Source organism: Astatotilapia calliptera, chromosome 2 (genome assembly GCF_964374335.1).
Source record: "Astatotilapia calliptera chromosome 2, fAstCal68.1, whole genome shotgun sequence".
NCBI classification, from domain to species: Eukaryota; Metazoa; Chordata; class Actinopteri; order Cichliformes; family Cichlidae; genus Astatotilapia; species Astatotilapia calliptera.
The window spans coordinates 21,816,844-21,841,543 of NC_137423.1; the positions used below are offsets into that span (position 1 = coordinate 21,816,844).

Consider the following 24,700-nt stretch of genomic DNA (forward strand, 5'->3'; position numbering starts at 1 on the left):
ATGTTCTGGCTCCCTCTTATGGCAGGATTTGGTTGACATATATTTGGAGAATAGAAAAAACATAAAACTATTAAAATACAAATGTCATGCAACTGGAAGTCAAATTTCACTTTACTTGCCAAAACCTGGGGCCTCTTAATCACATGCCAAACTCTTGACAACACATGGATGTGAAATCATTTCATTAAAGCAAGGTCAAGCGGAGGTTTATTTCCATCAACAACTCTGGACATTATAAAAATAAATAGATGATTCACAGTCAGTGGATTGTAATACAAACTGTTATCAAAATTATGTATCAGCCAGAATGAAAAACTGAACACATGCATAATCACCATTCCATGAACTTATACATGTCCTGAATACGTAAGAACAAAATCCTTTTTGTCAACAGAACTGTTTGGGGAAATATAAAATCATCATTCAAATCAGACAGCTATGCAACGTGAATATGCTTCTTTCCATAATTGCTTGACCCAGACTGTTCAGTGACCGTCTTCCTGCTCCAATCCATGCTTTTCAATGTAGCGTCTGGAAGAAGGGAAAAGGAAAAGAAAAAGATTAAATACAGCTTTTATTTAGCATCATAAAAGTTTAATAAACACAACTACAGATGCAACTCTGACACGTCCAGACTCACTGTGATTGTACAGTTGTGCTCTTATTAGGGTCTAAGACCACGCTCATGCCAAATTATTTTGACTTTTAGGTAATAGTGGCGTGAAGGGAGAGAGAGAAAAAAAAAAAAAAAAAAAAAAAAATTTGATTCAGCACCACAACAGTATTTTATTATCTTGATATTTTGCATGTTCATCAGGCGCATCAAATATCTATATTTAAATAAATTCAAATACTCTGGTAATACGACGAACAAGAGAGCTCATCTCATGCCCCACCATCCAGAGATCATGTTTGCCAAGCAAACTTACATTAAATCGGCTCAAGCAATAAATAAAATCACTGGACACGCACGTCCGAGCTCAGAGCAAGCTAAAACCTCAGTCTCACAAGTTTAAAAAAAAAAAAAAAAAAAAAAGGGGTGATGGCACTGACATACTCAGTCATTGCTTACATAGTTACCAAAACATTTAGTGCTACAATTGACACCAATGCTCACATAAGATTTCTTCTCTTACAATTTCCAGCTTTATTACCTTTATTTAAAAAAATGCACTGATGTATTTTCAGCCACGTGGGGGCAGCACAACAACCTTTAACAAAATACTAACCTATTACCACAACACAAAGTTTGTATAGCAGATGTGTTTGGACACAGCTGCACTCATGAGAAAATCCAGCAGACTCACAACAAAGTTAGCATTCATTTGGAGTCATCCCTCTGGCTTTTATTAGACTATAAATAAAATTATGCTAATGCTTCACCGTGTTCATCAGTGTCTTTCCGCCGTAGGTTTTGCCAGGTACCGTTTGTTGACAATTTGTTCTCCAAAATTGAGTTTAGAGATGTGGATGTTGTTTGTCAAAACAAAGTTGTGGAATTTAAATTTGTAAAGACACTTTCTGTTTTGCATACGATCTGTGCTTGGTGTTGCTCGAATACTGTGAAGAATCAGAAATGAACAACACACTCAACCCAAAGCAAGAAAATCTCAAATCAAATGAATGTTGCATAACTTCTCAGCCCTGAACAACGAACAACCAAACAGCTTTGGCTGCTCTCTCAGGTCTCTTATTAAGATGAACTGAACTGTCATGGGGTATTATTACAAAGTCCAGAAACACTTGCTTAAAGCAGTAAAGATAATAGTTACTAGAAAAACTCACCTTCGTGCAAAGTTATACAGCGCTTCTTTTCTTTCTTGGAGAGACAAATGTCTGTCGGTTGGTGATTTCCCAAAAGTTTTGGCAGCAGGCTATGAATAAAAACAAAATGGAATTTAAAAAACAACAAAAAAAAAAAAACTGCAAAAAACAGATATTCTTATTAACATTCATGTACACAGATAAGCCAAAACTAACAGAAGACACTAGGGCTCATTATATTGTACGGATGTATCTGAGGGTCTGGGATGTGCAGTCTTAAAAAATAAGGAGACGGCCGCTTCACGTCTCACTGATTTTGACAGCATGTGATGGACCGACTGCATATTGGGCTCCTTTACTATAAATAATATCTTAGTGATTATTATCATGCAGTGCAGCTAAAATGTAAGGTAAATAGTGTGATAAAAAGGCACTGATATGGAGCTTATGAGATCAAAAGATCAAGATCATCTTCTCGTACACCTCTGGACAGCTTGTGCCTTTTATGGACCTTTTCGGTATCACTTCATAAATAATAATTTTTTACCCAACTTATTAGAGCCTGACAAATACATGACTTTTTTGCCTGGTACCAATAATTCAATGATTTAAAGTTGACAGGTTGTCCTCTTATCATGTTTTTCTTTCAGATGCATCAAACGCAAACAGATTAACATTTGTTAGATGTAGTTCTTTAGTTGCCCGTTTACAGTCTTCCTGACTTTACAAGCTGGTTGTTGTGTTTGTGGTGTGCCAACAGGGGAGTTGCAGAGCGCCCTGTGATGGGCAAACTTTGCAATTTCAACAGTCATAACATCACTGAAGGCTGTTTCTCCTGTTCTTTCTTTACTTTTTAAAAATGTTGTTTATGACTATTACAAATGCAGATACCAACAGATCACCAAGTAGCTTATATCAGTCAATGATATTGACCCGTAAATTAATCAGATGTGCTCTATAACTTCAAATTGTCTGGTTAAATTCTAGGAAATAGGCCTTATCAAACCTTTAAGGTGGAAGCAGGACCAGAAGAATAGGAGCTGATCTTGGAAGGGCCAAAAGTCGAGATCCCCGCTGCTTCCATTGATGTTTCCTCCTTGTTCTCCAGCAGATTTGTAATGGTGGTGTCAACACAATTGGTTTTTGCTATACACAATAAAAAGAACAACTGTTAGTGCATGGCAAATGAATCTATCATTCTTTTTAAAGGACTTCTTACAAAGTGAAAGTGTGACAGAAGAGCTCAGGTGCAGAATGAACATAAAAGTGTATTCCAAGAAAATAGATGTGGTAGCCAAATGTAAGTGTACCTAAATCCTTTGTGATGACATTCAGTGGAACATGGGGCAACACGTCCTTCACCTGCTGAGCCATCTTAGCAATCCTGCGGTCATCTGTGCCCAAACTCATGAATCCAAGCCCAATAGAACCAGGTGTTACACCTACATTTAAAAAACAAAACAAACAAACCTCCAATCAGCTGAATCTCCCACATGGACAGAGTTGATGTTGAATCATGTGACCGACTTACTTGTGGTTGTTTGTGGAACAATGCGTCTTGTCCTTTTGATGTGCTCTGCTTTATCAGCTTTAGTGATTTTGGTGGCGACCAAGCCAAGCTCAGCAGCTAGCAGCTAAACAAAAACACACAAGCAGAAAGTGGGAACTCACATCTGCTATGCATGACGTTTTGCAACACAACAACAAAGAGATCTGTGTACAGGTGCAAGGCTTCATAACTCTTACACATATCACACACACGCATATTTGTTTTTACAATTACAAATATAACTCATGTGCATCCAAGTGGCACACGCTGTTCTTACCTCCTGGACTTTGTTGGCAAACTCCTGTGTCGACTCGCCATCTTGTCTGGATACTGTTGGGAGCCAACTGGGATGGAAACGAAACACAAAAAAGCAATGCTAAGAAGACAATCTGAACAATTAGAGCAATAGAAATACTAAGAATCAATAGAAGGTCTTTTCAAAAACTCAGACCAAAAAAACCAACCAAAACAAAAAACAAAAAAAACAAAACAAAAAAACAAAACAAACAAAAAACTTGCTCATGAAAGCAATATGATTTTGAAATGCACATTCATTAATCAGAAGTCCTGGCAGGAGCATGAGCCTGAGGAGGGTAGTTTGTGCCAAAAATTCACAGTTTTTTGTGTTTTTTGGATTTTACATAACAATCTCCACAAAACCAGGTTAGGGTAAAAGAAATGAGACCTACATTGTGAAAAATGTGGCTGCAGAAAAAGATAGAAATAATGACACAAATTATTTAGTACCTTACATGATACACTGTCCATGGAACAAAAAATGTCCATAAGAGCTCCGTCAGCCAGCTGGACTCCGGTGTGCTCTGTGTACAGACAGGAGGTAATCGTGTTGTTAGATTACTTTGGTGTGCAGTCACATCATTTCATCAGCTCTTTTAAATGTCACTTTCATTCTAAATGTGAGTTCAAATGACTTTACCAAAGAGATCAATGGTCTGGTCACCCGTAAGGCCACAGGTTGGATGGATTCAGTCAGTGAGAAAGGCCAGGAGCTGAGAGAAAAAACATATATAGATATTTAATATAGTAGCTGGTTGGCTTTGTGCTGTGAGCCAATAACAATTGATTTTATTGTTAAAGACATTCAGGATATGTGCAATTAGTCAGCTAAGCATTTAAAGGCCAATGCCTTTGGTAGTTAGCATCAGCAACATAGTGAACGGGTGATTCTGACATGGCACAAAGGAGGCGCAGCCTAAGAGTCTGCGTTAGGTTCCAGTAAAAGAAGAGTATCAGAGACTGTAAAGAAAAGCATGGCAATAATCACAACCTCATTATAAAGTGCAACTCCCAGCTTCTCTGGTTTTCATGTGCATCTCCACTGAGGATACAGTACACTTGTTTCAGTCTTACTCGAATTAACTATAGAAATGAATCAATTTAGCAGCTGTTTTCACTTCCTTGCACTAATTTCCCTACAACTCTAGAGGGAAATTAGTGGGGGAGACTCAACCGCCAAAGTAATTCATCTCCATCTCAATGTGCCATGAAAGAGGGATGATAATTTGTCGCTGGCTGCATTAAATCACTGGGTATGGGTAAGAGGCCAAAACCGTCCCAGGGTGCTGATGAATTGCAAACACTTGCTGTGTTATCGGAGAGTTCTTGTTTATTACCGTACAGTAACATGTGTACAAACATCACCTGAATTTGAGAAGACCGGCGCGGCCATTTGTGGTGTCCTCTTCAGGAAACAGGAGCAAAGGTGTGGTGCCTTCAGCAGAGCAGTAACTCTGCAGAGACTCTCCTATGGCTCCGGAGCCTGCATGGATTTCCATGAAGCCTCTGGCCCAGCACACAAAGCCTGTGGAGCCATCTAACTGGGGCTGATAGGCAGAAAGAGACGGGTCAAATTCACCACATATTTACTATATTTAAAATACATTAAAGTACACAGGATCTTCTTTTTTCAACTGACAGACCTTGAGAATAGATCAGGTATATTATAACATGTGTTAATGCACCAGCACAATCTTGCCTCCACGCACAGCTCTCTCAGGGTCCTGTCACAGCATTTCACTGAGATTAAGGTGCATTGCAACACCTTGAGAACTGAATTTTTCAGTATATCTGTTAGAGATTTGTTCCTGTGCCTGGGATCATTGTCCTGTTGCATAACCAAATTTGGACCAAGCTTTAGCTGTCAGACAGATGGCCTCACATTTGACTCTAGAATACTTTGGTATACAGAGGAGTTCACGGTCGACTCATTGACCATGCAGTGGTCAGAGAGACTGAGCATGGGGTGAATTTGCTGGGACGTCCACTCCTAGAAAGACACATATCTGAATGCTCCAGACCAGCAAACTGCCAAACACCTCTGCTTTTATAGAGGTGCTCACAGCGCATCAAGTGCATTTGATTAAAGTTACCTGACTGCTAATTACCAGCTTAATTCCTACAAAAGTCATAATGGAATGCAGACAACTGAAAACTTTCTTCTTCACAGGACTGCATGTAGTGTCAAATTGTATTTATGTCCAAGCCATGTAATGCAATGATGTCACCATAGATTTGTTAATAGGAGGGCACTGATGCAATCAGCACACTGATATATTACACTGAATCCCTGAATGTGTAAAATATGCTGCATGACACGGTTGAGTCAGGAAAAACGTTTAAGCCAAGCACTCACTGTGCTGCAGGGGGTCAGGAGGTTGATAATGTTGTGGTCAAACTCTGTCACATGATTGCATATGTACAGCTTGGTGTTTTTGTCTCTGGAGCGGGGATTTTTCTGTCTCACATGCATCCCCAGCACCGAGCACATAACCCTCACAACAAATCTAGAAGCAAAGAAAAAACAAACAAACATGATGTCAGCATTTAAACATATTTGGCAACAGGATAGTCCTCAATAGTGTAACACTGCGTGTATAATTTACCACAATATGCAATACGTACAAATATCTTTTTTCTTAACTGCTCTTATAGCCTCCAGGGCATGTACATGCTTTGGTTCTTTAATCATGCAGTCACCACCTTTCTTCAAACTAAAATTACAGTGTGCAAAGTACAATTACCTTCCACTGGCCTCAGTAGTATTTACTGTGGTTAAAGTGAATAAACTCTGACAAAAAATTACAGTTATTTTAATGGCACAGATGCCATGTGTGTTAGCATTAACTGCTATTGTTATCCCTTATACTACAATTTCACCTCAGTCATTATTGTCACACACACACAAACATGATTACAAGTGACACACAAGACGACTCAGCTACAGATTTGGTTACCGCTGACAGTAAAATGTGGTATTGGAACACTTTTTCAACACTTGCCTTCTTATAAAACTCTCTGGAAGTGCACAGCTGACCAGGAACACATGAACACCAATAAAAATACGTATGAACATTAAAGAAATGCCGACTGGAAAGTAAATCAGCAACAGCAGAAGAACGACAGCATCTTTGGGAAACCTGCACAAAAACAGAGCAGAATCAAAAAAATGACATTTGGAATAGAAAACACAAAAGAAAAACAAATCTAAATGTAAATTAGAGAATTTAAGTGATTTCCAGGGGAGCTGTAGCAAGATTGCTTTATCCTGTGCCGATTATATTTCAAATGAACCAACACATTTTTAGCCCTTTTTTATTTCCCAATTTCAAAATATACACCTCACCATCAGCCTCAAAAATACCGTTCTGTGATTTGAATGACAGCATCTTTCACAACCTACTGATCTTCTTCCTTTTATTACTGGATAAATGTGCACTGAGCCATAGCATGAACTCACATCAGAGTTTAACCATTTCACTCTATTGTTATTCAACTATGCAATGATATCCAATGATACAATACTGTGAAAAAGAGCCATCCATAATCTGTTTATGTTTTGATACGAAATGGTTATAGGTAGGGATGGGTATTGATAAGATTTTCACGATTCCGATTCCATTTTCGATTCTATTTAACGATTCGATTCTTTATCGATTCTTTTTAAAAAAGGAGAACACTAAGGTCGATTAGCTTAGAACTTTGTTTTACATTTTCTCTTTGAACAAGATAGAAATTTAGGAGTAACATGGCCTTACAAACCCAACAGTAAGATTTTAAGAGATCCAGCCTACGGCTCTTTGATGGGGTGTCACAGGGTCCCCAGGAAAAAAAAAAAAAAAATTGTAAACGTAAAATAATAAAATAAATATTCTTCTGTAGCAATAACAAAGTGTAACATAAATTATTCTGTAGCAATTACACAAGAATATCCAGTAATGTCCTGCCTACAATTAAACACATTCCGAAAATCGGGGGCATCTGCTGTGGCAAATGGGTGCAAGCCTTTGACCACAAACTTAGTCACTGCTCGGTGACATTCGTCTATCCTGGCCTGAAAGGAGACGCTACCGATAGACTGCAGCGAGAACTGCCAGCATCTGAGCCAGACTCTGCTAACATAATATGCACTGTTAGTTGATTATTTACCTGCCGCATTAACGGGAGAGGACGTGCAAACGTTACCGCTGCTGCTGGGTTGAGATTCACGAGTCCAGAATGGAATTAAAAACACGACATTCATTTAAGGTCATCGCGTGTTTTGTGAGCAAATGCTTTTGCATATTCGTAGTGTTTCCTCCCTTAAATGAAATATCTACTTTGCAAGTATTGCAAGTTGCCCTGTTGTCATCCGTTCTCGTAAAGTATGACCAAACTTTTGAGCGTTTGAGCCGCCGTGTTTCCTGCCAGGTAAATGACGCTCCGCAACGTAGTGACGTCATTCGGGGCGACTGGAATCGATAAGGGAATCATTGGCAAAAATGGCAAACAATTCCAAGGTTCTCAACAAGAACCGGTTTTCGATACCCATCCCTAGTTATAGGTGCAGGTATTTATTGCAACATGTTCAAACACACACTGAAATCCAGTACGTAAATCAAAAACAGAGTTTGTACAATTCCAAGCTTTCCTATTGTTTTCCAATCTTCTAGGATGACATTCAAAGCTCTTCTCTCTGTCAAGATGAACCATCACTTCTAGAATAGTGTTGAGGTCTGGGGTCTGTGGAGGCAAATTCATGCTTGATGGTAGAGCTGGGCGATAGAACGATAACGATATGTATTGCGAAACTAACTTTTTCTCGATAGAAAAATTAAACTAATGCGATAGACCTCACCGCTCTTGTCCTCTTAAAAAAAAAGAAAAGAAAAAAGAACAGACAATTCAAATTAAGTAGCGCAGAGCCGAACCAATCACAGCCGCAGCGTCACGTCACATGACTTGTTACGTACAGCACAAGTGCCAAGCCGCACATGTGTATTTGTTTGGGAAGCAGCGGTGCCGCCCGGGTAACGGAGGAAATGAGTGTGCCGACTAGAAAAATCAACCGAGCGTGACCGAAGGTTACCGAAGAGGAAACAGATGATGGTTCCAATGCCGGAGAGATTGTCGAACGGAAGAGCCAGAGAAGTTCCGTAGTGTGGAGGTATTTCGGTTATTTCAAGTCTGACAAAAACAGAGTAGCGCGCACGTTAAATTGTGCCGAAAGCAAGTCTGGAAATACAATAAAGCGGTGCATGCTCAATCTCTGACTGGAAGCGCTAATTCGTCATTCGGCTTTTGTCAGACTAAAGTAACTGTTAAAACTGTTTGAAAAGCTAAGCTATACAACAAGGAGAGATTGAGAATTTCCTTTTAGTTCTCAGTTTATTTGATATTGACAAAAGTTACTCAATTTTGTCTGTTTTTCTGTAACAAACTAAGATTTATTTTTAGAATTAATATTTTGTTTCTAAGTGGAATTGACAATTTAGTCTGTTTCGTTTGTTCTATTTTGAAACTTAAACACTTTAGCGGCTGCCTTTTGTGTAGTTTGCAATATTTGCCTTTATTTATCTGAAAAAGTCTCATGTTCCTTGAGTACATCTACCCTGTTGAACTTATTATGGGAAATAAATATTTAAATCAAAACAAGCTGCTGATTATTTCACATTTTACTTGTGAGCAACGCACATTTAAATCTTACAAATATAGTTGTTTGGCTTATATCGTGATGGATATCGTTATCGCCTGAAATGAAAAAAACATATTGTGATATGAAAAAATCTTATATCGCCCAGCTCTACTTGATCGTATTCCAATTTGTGCTTTTCTATTCAGGTATGTTTTTACTGTGTTTTTCATGTGGCTGCAGACACTCACTGTTGTAATTCTTTCCTGTTCATACTGAAGAGGAGTTGAACCAAAAACGTGGATTCATTACTCCATCATCCCGCTGTCCTCCACTGATCTTGTGTAATTTTCATACTTCATCCTTTTCTCCTCTTTTCCCTTCCTTAAAAAAGGCTTCTTGACAGCGACCCTTAGACTGAGACCATTTCCAATGAGTCTTCAGTGAACAGTAGCTGGATTAACTAAAGGGGCAGATGTATCTCTCAGGTCCTGTCAGGTCTATGGCAGATTTTTTCCCTGTTTCTTAAGGACTGTTTCCTGTTTCTCAAGGACATGACTTTCAGACACTTGCCGTAGATAATTTTTTTTTAAGCCAACCACTTCATCTGTCCCCCTCTTGTCCAGTTTCCTCATATTTTCATGCTAGCAGATCTCGGCATGAAAATTTGAGGAGAATCACCTTTTTCTAGAAAACATATTATTCGACATCTGCCAAACTGTTATTTTTGACATTTTTCACAGATTCAACTAAAGAAATGGGAACATTTTATAGTTTTTTTCTTTTATAGACTGCAAGTAAAAAAGTGCCAAAAGATACAATGTAAAATTACTTGTTTTTGTTACCAAGTTTTCTGTTATGTAAAGATACAACATCATCCCTTGCATTAGGTGCTTTTTGTTGTTTGGGTCAACTGCAGGGCCAGATGCATCTTTCAGGTCCTGTGACATGACTTTTACTGGCTCATCTGCTGTTGATAATTTTTAAAGCACTGCCAATTCTTTTGTCCTCCCCTTATCCAGTTTCCTAAAAACAAATTAACTGGACACTGCACACTATAGTGTGCTGCAATATGTTACTGCAATATGCCAAATTTTCAGCAAATAGCACTTTGGGAATCACCTTGTTGTGACAAAAGTATTATATTACATCTGTCAAACTTTTATCTTTATGTTTTTGTGACAGACTGCTGATAACAAAGTAATTTAACATTGTTTTTTTGCCAAGCTGTCTGCTATGTGTAGACACAACACTGTTTTAATTCCTGAATGAATCATAGATCAGTGTTAAGTGGTCCGTTACAAGGACTGGACTGAAAATGAGTGAAAAGGCAGCAAGAGTCTAAAGAATAACGTTGAAAGACCTTCAGAAATCCTGGAGAACCGATGCTCAAGACCACTTAAAAAAAAATTACAATCAAGTCTGACGCTATGAAAGGTGGCTCGAGGCACAGTACTGTACACACGTTATGAAAACCAATTGCAGAGTTAGAGCTGCTTTTGTTTCAGCGTTTTTACCAATATTACACGTGTCACTACTCGATTCCCTCTGCAGTCAAGCGCTAGAGAACATTTCGAAACCTCATAAACGCTCTAGTCGTCATTACCACTGTCTACAGGCCTCATGTCCGCCCTCTATTCAAGTCAAAAACACTTTAGTATTGAAGTACACAACGACAGCTACTTTTGCTGTCAGTTATTTTCTCCCCTTTACACGCGCTCAGATATAATCTCTGACTTTTGCGTCTAGATCAAAAAAAATTAAGTCTCTTAAACTTCACTCTTCGTTGTCACAAGGCAAGCAGTGAATACATGAAACCAACAGACATCTAAGATTAGCTAGTTCACGCATTTCATGCTGCAACTGATCGGCGTGCTTATTAAAATTAGCACTGGACAAGGTTTCATGTCAAACGCTATCCATGACTTGTTTACTATAACGTTGCCAGTATCGGCTATCTAGCTGCATGTTTTCCAGATTATTTAATACATCTTCTACTATACTGGTTAGCTGCCCGATAATAAACGTCGTCGACGCCATATCCTCTGTGTATTTCTTCAACGCTTATTGCGCTAATTAGCGCTAAGTGAAGGTTAACCGAGCAGTTTACACTACTTAGCAGTTAGCTGACTTACCGACGAAAGTCAAACATGTCTTCAATTCCCCGAGTCTCCATGTCTGCCAGTCAGACCTTCAGAGGCTAATGCTAAAAATACAACCTGACCCCTAAATATAAATTAGTCATTACTTTCACGACTGCACCTCTGTCATGCGGTGGGTAAACTGGAAACTGGGTAGCTTTAAGGAGCCAGTTAGATTATAGTACAGCCTTTTCAGACCGCTTAAGTACGCGACTTTAAAATGTTAGCTTTGTGGTTAAATAGCGCTAGCACAGATAATGGCTTCAGTCGGCACGACACCACTTCCGGTCCGTTGTTAGAATCCCCTAGAATAAAAGCGCCATCTCTACAAAAGTAAATTTATATAAATAATACTCGTTTCTAAATTCTACAGAAGTGTATAAACTGGGAGTCTTTGTAACCAACACTTCAATTACTTTCATGATTTCATGTAATCTATAACTGTGTGTTCATCTTTATCGGAGTGTCAGGTGCGATACTTTCATAATAAAAGAGCAGCAGAAAAAAATAAAGGAGCACTAAAGACGTCCCCTAAAGGAAACGCTGGTAAAATGTTATAGTATTTTGTCTACCTCTAGTGGCGAAATCTGATCAATTTTAATTTGCAGGAAACGTAGTATGTAATGTTACCATTTTATTTTAATGAATCTATTTATTTATTCCAATGATGAGCTGAACGTCTTTAGTCGCCCCTCTTTTCTTTTTTACTGTGTTTATAGTCAGCAGTTTAGGGGGGGAAGTGTAGCCATTTATTGAAACATGTGCAAATATATGTGTAAATACAGTATATAAGGCAAAACCAGAGTTTGTACAACTCTAAAGAGCTTGAAACACCACTGGCTGACATGCAGCACCAAACGGTGACAGAACCTCCACTAATAGCTGTTTGGTTCTTTGCTAAGTTGTCTGTGAAGTGCAGGCACCACCCTGTTTCATCTCTTGAATGCTCGAATGATTCATAGGTCAGTGCCAGGTACCTTAACAAACAAACAAACAAACGAAAAACAATATAATCTGAAAATGATCAGGCACAACGACTGGACTGAAGTGAGCGAATATCAGCCTAATATCCAAACCACAGCTTCAGAAAGCCTGAAAGACAACTGCTGCCTACAGACCGATCAGCGACAGCCCTGCCTGAATAATAAATATGGGAATTATCATGAACACGCCCCCCATAAAAGCTCAGTCTCCGCCTACAGCCTCTCAGATTTGTTTGGTAATAGCCTCTTGTATAATCGCTGCTTAACTGAAAATCGATTTTTGTGTGAAGAAAACAAACACGGCTGTTATTTAAGTGAGCGCAGACTGGACATCGGTCCTTTCAGTCGGTGACAACACCCGGGGCCAACATGGTGGTCATATTGCGCTGTTGCCCGCTAATCCAGTGGCTGTCGCTGGCCGTTTTGCTGGGCTCGGTTGTCGGACTCGGTGAGGACCTCGACCGGCCTCTCTTAGGGCCCCCCGGCTCTTCTATCCGGGTCCACGAGTCCGACCCAGGTCTTAAGAAGGCTCTGGCCTTTGCAGAGGAGCGATACAACCGGGTCTCCAATTCGATGCATCTCCGCAGAGTCAGCCGGGTCATCTCTGCCAACAAACAGGTATAATTATTATTGGTGGCTTTCCTTCTGATTTCATAATATTTATTCAAGATATTTTGGTCTTCTAGTGGACTTGCAAAGAACGGTTAAAGTATTGTTTGTCGATTTATCTCATTGTAATAAGCGTTGTGTATGCTCGGTTTTTTGTAAACAAGTGCGCTGCTGGAGGGTCGTCATTTTAGCTAAACACAGGCCGGAAAAAGGGGCGACGTACCTTCAAAGTAATAGCGTAAACGTCTTTGCTGCGCTGGTCAGCAAGGGATTAGATTATGCTTAAACAAAAAACAAACAAACATGTATTCCTATTTATTTAAAAATTTCAAGAGGTTTCAACTTGGAGAACAGCATTTATTATTTTATTTTACCTATTTTTATTCTCAAGCGTTCAAGATAAGATTTTATGCGCGGTTTATTGCAGCCGGAAGTTATGTCCTTGACTTTAAATTAACAATGTCTCCGCAGTGTGGCTTGTTTGGAGCATAACGAGCGCCCATAAAACAATAACACGCATTATATTTTATACCACGTCTAAATAAAAATCTTTATTTATACCAAGATTTTGTGTCTTTAAATTAAAAATGTCCGAATGTTTGTGTGTTCATCTGTATTCCAGCTGGTTAAAGGGATCCGTTACACTTTAACAGTGGAGCTGAGTAACACTCAATGTAAGAAGTCCACCATGCTCAGGACATGTGACTTCTATCCCGAGTTAAATCAACTCAAGGTAGGTTGTGTGTGCGTGTGTGTGTGTGTGTGTGTGTGTGTGTGTGTGTGTGTGTGTGTGTGTGTGTGTGTGTGTGTGTGTGTGTGAGAGAGAGAGAGAGAGAGCGATAGCTCTTGTGATAAAAATTAAGAAGCAGAGAGAATGTGTTATATGAGTTTATATTTAAGAGAAAAAAAGCTCTCTCTCTGTGTGTGTGTGTGTGTGTGTGTGTGTGTGTGTGTGTGTGTGTGTGTGTGTGTGTGTCCAGCTGTGTATTGATTTTTTTTATTGCGCCAGTTTTGCTGGTTTTGATCTTGTGACTCAACCTTGACTTGGAGTGATCTCTCTTATGCCTCATTCACGCTTGCATTCATTTACAGTATTGACTCTTTTTTTCTCTTTGTTCCTGTTTTCTTCCCAACTAAAAATATCTAAGTTATAAGTAAATCTATAAATGGGGCTTTTTACAAGAGACCCAAACCTACACATAACAGCTGTTATCGCTTTTCCTCTAATTTATTTTTGTTTTTATGTCTCAGACAGAAGTCTGCGTCTTCGAGGTGTGGGACATCCCTTGGCAGGGGGCGTCAACCTTGCTCAAACAGAAGTGCCAGCCCAAAGGTCAGTCAGCAGCCAAACAGACTCATCATCCAACATTTAAGATTCACAACCACCCATTATGGAAGTCATATGGTAGACATTTATAGCTGAACACCATAGTTGCGGCTCACTTGGTCTTCTCTTACAGTGCTGTTAAAAATACACTGATTATCTTATCATCCAAAAACACATCAACAAGTATTTTTTAGACCTTTTTTACCCCCCAAAAAACACAATAAAAGAGTTCAGCATTTCTGTTCTATGATAATAACTTAATCATGATATTTCTGACCACATATAGAGAAAACTCCTTTTAAAATGCATTTATTTCTACTGATTGTCAGTGAACTTTCCTAGCAACCCACATCAGCCAGTCAGGCCATGAGATTTTTTTTTACATGCTTGTTTTACAAAGAGATAAATGAGGTGGAAGGTTGAACAAAGGAGAAATTGACATTTTTGCATTTGATGTTGCAAATATGTTGATTTTATGTTGTTTTTTGTATTTTTGTTGTTTCTTTCTGTCATATTTATCAGCTTGAAAATCGTCCGTGAAAATTGTGAATTGCAGCAACCTGCATGACAGTTTGACTGACTGATTTAAGTGTTAAATACTCTCACACTTCCCATTGTCTTCCTGTGTTTCATTTCTCTTATCAGTTGAATTTGAAGTAGAAGAGAGCAACAAGGTAGAGGATCCATCCACCAGCCAGCCTCTGGAGGTAAAATTAATGTCAGGCTCTACAGCTACAGGCCTGTGGTTTTATCTGCCTGTCTGCTTGTTTGTTTAAACTGTTCTAATCGATTTAGATTTGAGATCGAGGCTTTCTGTCGTTGATTCTGTGTGTGTGTTTGCATTAGGAGTCGGTGGAGCTGCTGGGCCGGTTTAAAGAGTTCATGACTAAGTACAATAAAGTCTACAGCAGTCAGGAGGGTGAGTGACTGAATCTCATTCATACCACGTATGGACATTGTGTCACATTCCTGTCAGAGCTGCAGGTTTTTGAACATGTTTTCATAATGTTCACATTCTTTTTTCATGATAGCGCTTTAGCCTGCATTTGCAGCTGGCACAGTGGACTGTGTTCACAGACAGTGATTGCAGGAAGTGAGCCTGAGCCCGCGCAGTGATTTCCATGATAGAATCATCATGTCTGTTTTTAGTGCAGTGCTGCCTCAGGACTAAAAATCATGCTATTTTTGGTCTTGTCCTTTGTGCTCAGAGATTTCTCCAGATTCTTTAAATCGTTTGATATCCTGTCCCTTAGATCATCAGATATTCACAGTCTTCACATTTTTTTGTTAGGGAACATTCTGATATTTTTCCACAATTTGTAGATGTAGTTTTTTGCTGATTGGTGAACCTCCGTCTCTCTAAGATGCTCTTTTTATACCCAGTCATGTTACTCACCTGTTCCCAGTTAACCCAATTACTTGCAACTTGCAAAATGTATCGCCAACTGTTTTCTTTTAGTACCAATTACTTTTCCAGTCTTTATTTTTTTACTCTGTCCCAACTTTTTTGACACATTTTGGTGCCATCAAATTCAAAGTGAAATATTTAATGTCTCAGGTTAAACATCTGATATGTCTCTTCTCTTGTTCGCACTTTAGAAACAAAATTAAATTCAACTGAAAATGAAAAAAATGAAAGGCTTTTAAGCAGAATCTTTTATGAATATGTGCTTTTGACCCTTCACCTTGCAGAAGTGGACCGCCGTTTGCGCATCTTCCACGAGAACCTGAAGACTGCTGAGAAGCTCCAGGCTTTGGATCAAGGTTCAGCTGAGTATGGAGTCACCAAGTTCAGCGACCTCACCGGTACGTAACTGTGAATGCACGTCCACAGTTTCTAATGAGAGAACGCCTCTTCTGCTTTCCACGTGTTGCTTCAGCTTAAGAAAACAAAGTGAAATATCCTTCTGCTTTTCTCCAGAGGAGGAGTTTCGCTCTACATACTTAAACCCACTGCTGAGTCAATGGACTCTCCATCAACCAATGAAACCAGCTACTCCCGCCAAAGGCCCCTCGCCTGACAGCTGGGATTGGAGGGATCATGGAGCTGTCAGTCCTGTTAAGAACCAGGTGCCAACAAACAGAGTTCATTATGGGGCGGTCACCCTAAAGAGCTTGTTGGTAGCGATTAAATTGTACACCGTGCCCACTTTATGCTTATTAGGGTGTGTTTTTTTTCTCCTGCAGGGAATGTGTGGATCTTGCTGGGCATTTTCTGTCATAGGCAACATTGAAGGCCAGTGGTTCCTGAAAAATGGAACGTTGCTGTCACTTTCCGAACAAGGTGACACAGAAAAGTAGCACAGATGATAGAATTAATCAGGGGTTTTCAAATCCAGCATAAAGTCTTGACATGCTTGAGTACTGATTTGTTCTTCACAGAGCTGGTTGACTGTGACGGGCTGGACCAAGCGTGCAGAGGCGGGCTTCCATCAAATGCTTATGAAGCTATTGAGAAGCTGGGTAGAACTAAGATTTTATTCTGTGTTTAGCAATAAGTAAAAGCAGAGAGATGTTTTTACTGATAACACAAGCAGATTTTTCCTTAAAGTGCTTTCTTATAATCTTTGCCCCTCGTGTGGTTAAGGGGGTCTGGAGACTGAAAGTGACTACTCCTACACCGGGCACAAGCAGAGGTGTGACTTCACCACCGGGAAGGTGGCCGCCTACATCAACAGCTCCGTGGAGCTGCCCAAAGAGGAGAAGGGTGAGCACACAGTGGTTTAACTGCATGGACATGTCCATGATTTTTATCTTATTCTAACTGTAGTGAGTCTGTTTGAAACTAAGGGTTGTTGAATTGACTCATTTTGATTTATTTTTGTATTTTTTCCTTCTCAGAGATTGCTGCTTGGCTGGCTGAGAATGGGCCAGTCTCTGTTGCTCTGAATGCTTTTGCAATGCAGGTAGGAGGTTTTTTAAGAAGTTAAATCACTCCTCAAAACAACAAGAAGCAAAGCAGCTCAGTCGTTGCGCAGTGTTTATTTTTAAGAGGATGAATTCTTTTTGTTTTCTTTGTTTTTTAGAGGTACTTGAAGAAGTTTATAGTGTAGTCAAAATCAGAGAAGGGTATCAGTGAGTATGTGATAAATAATAAGTACTGATTTGTAAACAACTGGACACGAATAACTTGAGCTTATTATTCAATATTACTGAAGTATATTTGTGACTAACTAAACAGCTCAGTCTCTAACAATCCTCTCTTTAAAGATGTTTTGGGGTCAGCTTGAAATTAAGATGGAAATGTAAAAGTGAGGTCAGAGGTCAAATGTGATGTGATATTTAGATGCAAACATACTGTGATAGTTAGAATCCCCATTTATCATTCTATTGTCTTATATAAGAGTATAAAAATACATTGTCATTATTAACAATGGCAATCAGAAACTGAGTTTTAAATTAATGTGACCCCACTCTACAAGCCTACAAAGTTTTACCAGAATGAAACGAACATCAGCTCCTCAGTGGAGGTGTCAACTAGGAGTGGAATAAAAATATCAATAGAATATGTCACGTTGCCTTCTTGTGTAATGTTGGTTTATATGTTACTGATTTATTAAAACATTCCTAACCCCCACCAGTTTGACTTATCAGAGTCAGTACTTGGTGGTGGTGCTTATCAAACAGCAAAGTCGTATGTAGATCATTTTCTTGCATGTGTATAGTATCATGGGCAGTGTATTGTTACTGTATCATATCAGGAGTGACATATTTCCTGCCCAAATAATAGCAATAATAGCTTCCTACCATGGAAGCACAGCATGAGTGGAGGTCTCTTTTTTTCCTCTTGTACCTTCCCGTTGTTGTGTACATTTCAGTGTTTTTCTGTAACGCTACCGATCTCCGACTTGTAACCCCGTGTGATGTTTGTGTTATGAGTGTAAGGTCAGGGGTGTTTCCATCTCGCTGCAGGACAACCTGCTAGTGACAAATAAAAAAAGCTGTTTCATTCATTCATTCATTCATTCATCTAAACTGGACATAAACGATAATAAAGATAATAATCTTAAGATACATGTTATTCTTACATTATCTTGAATATCATTTCATTCCCTCCAGTTTTACAGGAAGGGCATATCTCACCCTCTGAAGATTTTCTGCAACCCCTGGATGATCGACCACGCTGTGCTGTTGGTGGGATACGGAGAACGTAATTTTTTTGTTTTGTTTTTTTGTCTTAAATATTTGCCCAGTTTCTGGAAAGCATAGACACATCTTTTTGCCTCGTTTGTCAACAATGTTTCCCCTCTGTGTTCTCAGGTAAAGGTATTCCCTTCTGGGCCATCAAAAACAGCTGGGGGGAGGATTATGGAGAGCAGGTGAGACAGCACGACCTTTAGAACACTTATCATTCTAAAAATCTTTCATTTGAAACCAACTACATGACTGAGGATCACCGACATAAAGCACCGTTTTCATAATAGAAGTGCTGATCCGTGCACTAGGCTTTACAAAGCTGACTGTTGTTTCATAGCATAATGAAAAAATGAGTTCTGTTCATGTACAGCTGTGAGGGAGTGAGTGTTAATTTGTTTTTTCTCCTTCACACAGGGTTACTACAACCTCTACAGGGGCTCCAATGCATGTGGGATCAACAAGATGTGCTCATCTGCTGTAGTCAACTGAACCCCTAACACACTCACACACACACACACACACACACACACACACACACACACACACACACACACACCATCATCACTTATCCAGAATGCACAAGAACTCAACACGCACACATGTGAAGTCCTGCTGATGTTTCTTCTCCGTTAGACCAAACCAGTGTTTTACCAGCTCTAATAAAGCTAGCTTTGATGTGATACTGAAACTTTCCAGTAATTTTAAATCAAGATTACATCTGCTTTTTCTGTTAGTCCTGAAGCTTGGTTAAAATAATTAATGTGTTTAAGGTAACAGCTTATAAGTCATCTTTACTTACAGTAACAGAGCCCATGCTCATAGTGGTGAGCTGATGGTATGTGCTTCAAAGAGTTTTTGAAAAACAAGGCTTTGATTCTGAAGTGATTTACTGCACAAACTCAGTTTAGTGCAATGTAATTGCAATAATAGCTGTATAACAGTGAGAAATGAATGATGGGAGTTGAATTAAAAAAAAAGTGTGAAATCTAGTTGTTTGTTATTTTATGATCTACCTATCCATTTTCTTCTGCTTATCCAATCCACGGTCACTGGGGGACGCTGGAGCCTATCCCAGCTGCCATGGGGGAGAAATGAGGTAAACCCTGGACAGTCTGTCACAGGGGTAACACAGAGAGACAGGCAACCTTTCACTGGAAATTTAGAATCACTGATTCACCCAAGTGCATGTCTCTGGACTGTGGGAGGAAGCTGGAGAACCCACAGATGCTCAAGAAGAAAATGATGGGTTCAAACCCAGAACCTTCTTGCAGCAGTGCTAACCACCACACCACTGTGCTGCCCTATTTTATTATAAAGTTTTTCATGTGCACTGAAACTATAAACTGGTTGACAGTACAATTAAAGCATTACTTTTTATAATTTATTTAGTGCATATATAATAACTTTAACCATAAGGCAAAATTAACTTCAAATAACTACAGCGGCCTATAAAGGGAGAAAACATTTTAACCTGTTTATGATTTTAAACGGTATGTTGGGAAGAAGCAGGACAAACACAATGTAGGAAAACACTTTGAACGATAGAGGAGCAACAACGTTCGTGTTCTTGAATGTTCCTTTAATCAAAACAACCTCATTTTCCCACAATGCCAAGGGAAGGTAACGGAACAGCTGGTCTTTAGCAGTAGCTTCTAAAATAAGAAACAAAAGTCGTCGTAAGTTAGTGATATAATCTTACGGTGAATTACAATGAATCCTGAAGTTCATTTACATAAATTTAGTCACATTTTAACCAGTCATTAAAAGGGCTTTTAGCGATAAAATGAACATTTTACACGTATGGAACTTTTATTTTGAAAATATACCCCACTTGACATCGGAAGTGTAACGTTCCCTGTCTTTCCCCGCACTGTGGACTGAAAACAAGAACGCATGTCATTCCATTTTTTTTTTTTGACTGAATATTTCAGGTTCTTTTTGTACACGAACGTATACCTGCTGCTCGGAGACAGATTCTGCGTCAAAAAGACAAACAGCCACTCCTGTCTTTCTTTCTTTCAAGGTAGTATTTAACCTGCTAATGTGGAGACAGCTAATGTTAGCCTTTTCCGCTAAGTTATTATTCGTAAGCAACTACTTACTGTTTAGAAGAAAATTGGCAGAGGAAGTTTAAATTATTAAGGTACACAGAAAGTTTTATAGACGTTTATAAAGAAAGGTCTAGCCTTTAAATGTGTCTTTAGTTAACTAGAACTTTCGACCCACTCTTTCTTTCTCAGCTGGCGAAGGAACGTGAAGGCTGTCGGTTATAATGTCACAGGCCACTAAACGCAAACACGTTGTCAAGGAGGTTCTTGGAGACTTTGTCACACCCACAGAAAACCAGCAGATCGTAAAGGTAAACTTTGTATAAAGTTCCCTGTATTTCCTACATACTACAACATTCACATTTTAGTAATCAGCAGCATACACTGGATACTTGTGTACTTAGGTACAGATTGGAAGTACAGGTAAGACCCCCATTTAACTCCAGAGCTGCCTTAAAGTGGACATGTAACACCACTTGTAGAAAGGCTTATTTACACTGTGGTGCCCTGCTCAAACCCAAACATTAACGCTAACAAGTGGATTTTTCCTGTTTCAGTGCAGGTATTTAAAAGTGCAATGGCAGGGAGAGCCTTCAGCTTTCAGGCTCCTCTTCCGTGGAATCAGTTTCCAGTTTGGATTCAGGAGAAAGATGCCCTCTCTACTTTTAAGACTAGCATTAAAGCTTTCCTTTTCATATATAGATATAGTTAGGGCTGAATCAGGTGACTGCAATAGTTCTAGGCCTCCAGGGGCTTCAAAGTGTTTCTTCCTCACTCAGTGTTTTCACCCACTGTGTTTATACACCACCAGTGAATCATTAGTTATTACTATTCTCTTGATCTCTTCCCCAGTGTCTTTTTCTCTTTCTGCCTCCCCTCGCCCCCGATTGCAGCAGATGGCTGCTCCTCCCTGAGCCTGGTTCTACTGGTGCTTGCTCAAAGGGGGTCATTTGATTCTTTTCTCTCTATTATTGTAGGGTCTCTACCTTACAATATATGGCACCTTGAGGTGACTTTCCTTGTGATTTGTTGTTATTTAATGTAAATAAAATTGAACTGAATTGTCCAGTTTTGGTGAGCCTGTGCAAATTATAGCCTCAGTTTCCTGTTCTTAGCTGACACCTGACCCAGTGTGGTCTTCTGCGGCTGTAGTCCCTTTACAACAAGGTTTGATATGCTCTGTGTTCAGAGATGCTCTTCTGCACATTGTGGTTGTAACGAGTGGATATTTAACTATTCTCTGTAAATTGTAGCGATAATTGTGTCTCACATCAGCAGTTTCTGAAAATATTTAGACCAGCTTGCTGACACCAACAACCATGCCACATTCAGTGTCACTTAAATCGCCCTTCTCCCCCATTCTGATGCTCAGTTTTAACTTCCGCAGGTTGTCTTGACCATTTTCACACACCTAAGTCCATTGACCATCCTCTGCAACATTTTACATTAACAAGCAGTTGAACAAGTGCACCTCATAAAGTGGCTGTTGAGTGTATTTTTCTGATTCCATGTTTCCTCTGCTTCTTCACTTTTACAGGTAACTGGGAGCCGTGGTAACAACCTACATGATGCTGTAACAGCTCAGGGTGAGACCTTCTTGGTGAGCATGCCCACCAAGTTCCGCAAGAACATCTGGATCAAGAGAGGTAAGCAATGGAAAGGGAAGTTACGTGTTTAAAAGTTTGAGTAATAATCCAGTGACAGCTGGTGGCAAATATTATTTAGTGGCTTGTGGCACAGACGTTCATGCTGCACCGTGTGTGCTGCTGCCCACAACAAAATTGGGGTGCTTTTTGTGGGCTTACTAGTTAGTTTACACTTTTGATATTTCACTGCACCTTACTTGCTGGAGACTTATCAGCTGCACATCCATAATGTATACAGTACAGTGAACCTCGTTGTCATGGTGTTCATTGCCTTTTCAAAACAAAAGAATAATATATATCGTAGTGCAAACATATAAGTTAGTAATGTGATCTCCCGCTAGCTAGTACTGGTCTAAATAAGACCCCCATTTATGTTCATTCATTTAAATTTCATCTTCTCACTCCAAAGGTGACTATGTGATTGTGGATCCTATTGAAGAAGGAGAGAAGGTGAAGGCAGAGATCAGCTTTATTCTCTACAAGGATCACATTCAATACCTACAAAAACAGAACCTCTGGTAGGTGGGAACACACTGCACAACCTTTACGTTCCTCGATCAGCCTCATTTGTCACATGTTTTGCACTTTTTACATTTTTTTCTTGTCTCCAGGCCAGAGGGCTTTATGGACGAGCATTCGACGCAGGATAAGACAAAGAAAAAGCTGGAAAAGGATGAGGACGCTAGCGATTCTGAAGATGACGATAGCGACCTCTTTGTAAACACTAACCGCTGTAACTATCAGTACAGTGAAAGTGAGGAGGAGGACGATAGCGAAGAGGATGAGGACAGGGATCAGGACAAAGAGAAAAGGAGGGAAAATGCCTCATAGCAGCAGCACTGAGGACACGGACAATCAGGAGTTGTGAAACAGATGCGACAGCATGCTCCCCTGTATTGCTGTCATCACTGACTGATGCTATGATGATCTGAAGCAATGGTCCACCTGCAACAGCGCCCTCTGCAGTTCATGTACTGAATGGCTGGGCTCATTCAATGTATTTAGTAATTCCTGCTTGTTTTACAAATCTGTGAGATTAAAATGTATCTGAAATTTAACATGGGATACATTTCTAGTGTTTTTTTCTGATGATAGGTCCATTGCACATCACTGGTACCTTATATAAAAGGGCACACAGTATATTTGTACGATGACGTTAAATTTATGCAACCTTTTCCGTAGAAACCTGTTTAATTTTGCTGCCAAAGAAAATCCAAATGTCCTATTGGTGCTGGATATGGTTCTAAAAATTATTGTATCAGCTTGAGTTACAAATGAAAGCTGTTTTATTTTCATCTTATCCAGCAGCAAAAGTTAATTTGTGAAATGACTGAAAAGCTTTTGAAATGGAATAAATCCCAAGCAGAGTATGCTTATGTCACACTGACTCGATATCTTCCTGTGCATGTCTCCATCTTGCCGGATTCAAGACTTAATCCTGAATGCATTTCATTATTACGCAGTCAAGCAGCCATCTCCTCCGGAAAAGGTTGTGTAGATGTCACACTAGCATATCTGGAAAAAAAACTACAATATATGGATTCTCAGAAATTACATTACAGTGTCGTCAGCGCACAGAAAATTCCTACTGCAAGCGGAACCAGTCCCACGCCTTTTTGGCTGACTCATTTCTTCCCTCAAGGTGTGAGAAAACTTCGTCATAACTCACATGACATTGAACAGAAGAGAGATGATTCCTGTCATTACAATTTTGCTCTCACTGAGTAACTGCACAATGAAAGCATCTATGTCGTATTTTGACAAAAATAATTTTAAATAAGAATGTACACTCAGTTTTTTCAAAAGCCCATGAATACCTGAAATGTATCCTACAATAATTATATCAAATAATACATGTAGTGAAACACTGCGCACTAATCTATACATGAATTAAACACTGCGGTCATACACACGAACTGCTGAAGGAGCTTTATTGGATTTAACGCTCCACTTTGTGACAGTGCACAAAACTGGAGGAGAACAGACCTGTTTTTCCTCCCTGTCAAGGACGGGAAACACCAACCAACTCCACCTTTGCCTGATGCCTTTAGCCTCAGTGTTTGGATGAATGCCAATCTCTTATTTATCGCCTAAAGTTTAATACTGTAGTCCACTATCAGTTGGATTTTAATTCCACTTGTAATGGGATGAGATTGTTTCAGTCTTGATCATTTATGAACTCAGACATGAAAATCCAGATATATATTACAATAAAACAGATATCACATTTGTTTGGTTTGTTTTGAGCCTTGGCACTGCAAAACTAGCTCAGCTGCTGTAACCTGAAACTCGAATACCTGTTGTCTTGTTTAACTCATTCAATTCAATTCAGTTTTATTTATATGGTACGGTGGCCCTGAGAGGCCGAATGGACTGCAACTTAAGAAAACACCAGCAATAAGAAAAATGCTGCAAAAGCACACAAAACACAACGGAAATAGGAAAAAACAAAAAAAACAAAAAAACAGAAATAGGAAAAAACTGATTTCCTAAAGCACAAGGGAAGTGTTCCTGGGAGACACCTCTGGCAAAACCAGGTTCAGGGGCAGGTAGGTACTGTCATGTACTTCATCTAGCTGTTCAGAAAT

The 24,700-nt window shown here is 39.4% G+C and overlaps 3 protein-coding genes across 5 annotated transcripts; 2 read left to right on the top strand and 1 right to left on the bottom strand.

Annotated features, from left to right (window-relative positions):
- Positions 1–190: 190 nt before the first annotated feature.
- Positions 191–11,833, bottom strand: aup1 (AUP1 lipid droplet regulating VLDL assembly factor). 2 transcript variants are annotated; one of them, XM_026186989.2, is made up of 12 exons: positions 11,357–11,833; positions 6,613–6,750; positions 5,967–6,117; positions 4,976–5,157; positions 4,251–4,323; positions 4,061–4,134; positions 3,591–3,657; positions 3,296–3,398; positions 3,075–3,206; positions 2,771–2,910; positions 1,786–1,874; positions 191–531 (listed from the first exon to the last, which is right to left on the bottom strand). In XM_026186989.2, the coding sequence occupies exons 1-12, from the start codon at positions 11,395–11,397 to the stop codon at positions 486–488; spliced, it is 1,236 nt and encodes a 411-aa protein (XP_026042774.1). In that variant the 5' UTR covers positions 11,398–11,833; the 3' UTR covers positions 191–485. The 2 variants fall into 2 exon arrangements, with proteins under 2 accessions (XP_026042774.1, XP_080162402.1); XM_080306276.1 differs by lacking the exon at positions 11,357–11,833 and adding an exon at positions 9,473–9,596.
- A 715-nt stretch (positions 11,834–12,548) lies between these two features.
- On the top strand, positions 12,549–19,407 carry ctsf (cathepsin F). Its single transcript, XM_026186977.2, has 14 exons — positions 12,549–12,963; positions 13,577–13,687; positions 14,206–14,287; positions 14,927–14,988; positions 15,128–15,200; positions 15,974–16,087; positions 16,203–16,351; positions 16,469–16,565; positions 16,664–16,744; positions 16,869–16,988; positions 17,123–17,187; positions 18,341–18,431; positions 18,542–18,600; positions 18,833–19,407. The coding sequence occupies exons 1-14, from the start codon at positions 12,715–12,717 to the stop codon at positions 18,905–18,907; spliced, it is 1,428 nt and encodes a 475-aa protein (XP_026042762.2). The 5' UTR covers positions 12,549–12,714; the 3' UTR covers positions 18,908–19,407.
- A 615-nt stretch (positions 19,408–20,022) lies between these two features.
- Positions 20,023–23,170, top strand: eif1ad (eukaryotic translation initiation factor 1A domain containing). Of its 2 annotated transcripts, none has more exons than XM_026187003.2 (5): positions 20,023–20,441; positions 20,659–20,777; positions 22,004–22,112; positions 22,522–22,630; positions 22,724–23,170. In XM_026187003.2, exons 2-5 carry the CDS (start codon positions 20,691–20,693, stop codon positions 22,941–22,943), a joined length of 525 nt encoding a protein of 174 aa, XP_026042788.1. In that variant the 5' UTR covers positions 20,023–20,441; positions 20,659–20,690; the 3' UTR covers positions 22,944–23,170. The 2 variants fall into 2 exon arrangements, with proteins under 2 accessions (XP_026042788.1, XP_026042792.1); XM_026187007.2 differs by having other exon boundaries at positions 20,266–20,561.
- The last annotated feature ends 1,530 nt before the right edge of the window (positions 23,171–24,700 follow it).

Coding starts and splice junctions, on each gene's coding strand:
- ctsf (XM_026186977.2), top strand. CDS start 12,715: ATGGTGGTCATATTGCGCTGTTGCCCGCTAATCCAGTGGCTGTCGCTG. Junction 16,566..16,663: donor GCTGTCACTTTCCGAACAAG/GTGACACAGAAA, acceptor TGTTCTTCACAG/AGCTGGTTGACTGTGACGGG. Junction 18,432..18,541: donor GTTGGTGGGATACGGAGAAC/GTAATTTTTTTG, acceptor CTGTGTTCTCAG/GTAAAGGTATTCCCTTCTGG.
- aup1 (XM_026186989.2), bottom strand. CDS start 11,397: ATGGAGACTCGGGGAATTGAAGACATGTTTGACTTTCGTCG. Junction 4,324..4,975: donor GCCGGTCTTCTCAAATTCAG/GTGATGTTTGTA, acceptor TTTTTCTCTCAG/CTCCTGGCCTTTCTCACTGA. Junction 3,207..3,295: donor TGTTCCACAAACAACCACAA/GTAAGTCGGTCA, acceptor TTTTAAATGTAG/GTGTAACACCTGGTTCTATT.
- eif1ad (XM_026187003.2), top strand. CDS start 20,691: ATGTCACAGGCCACTAAACGCAAACACGTTGTCAAGGAGGTTCTTGGA. Junction 20,778..22,003: donor AAAACCAGCAGATCGTAAAG/GTAAACTTTGTA, acceptor TCACTTTTACAG/GTAACTGGGAGCCGTGGTAA. Junction 22,631..22,723: donor CTACAAAAACAGAACCTCTG/GTAGGTGGGAAC, acceptor TCTTGTCTCCAG/GCCAGAGGGCTTTATGGACG.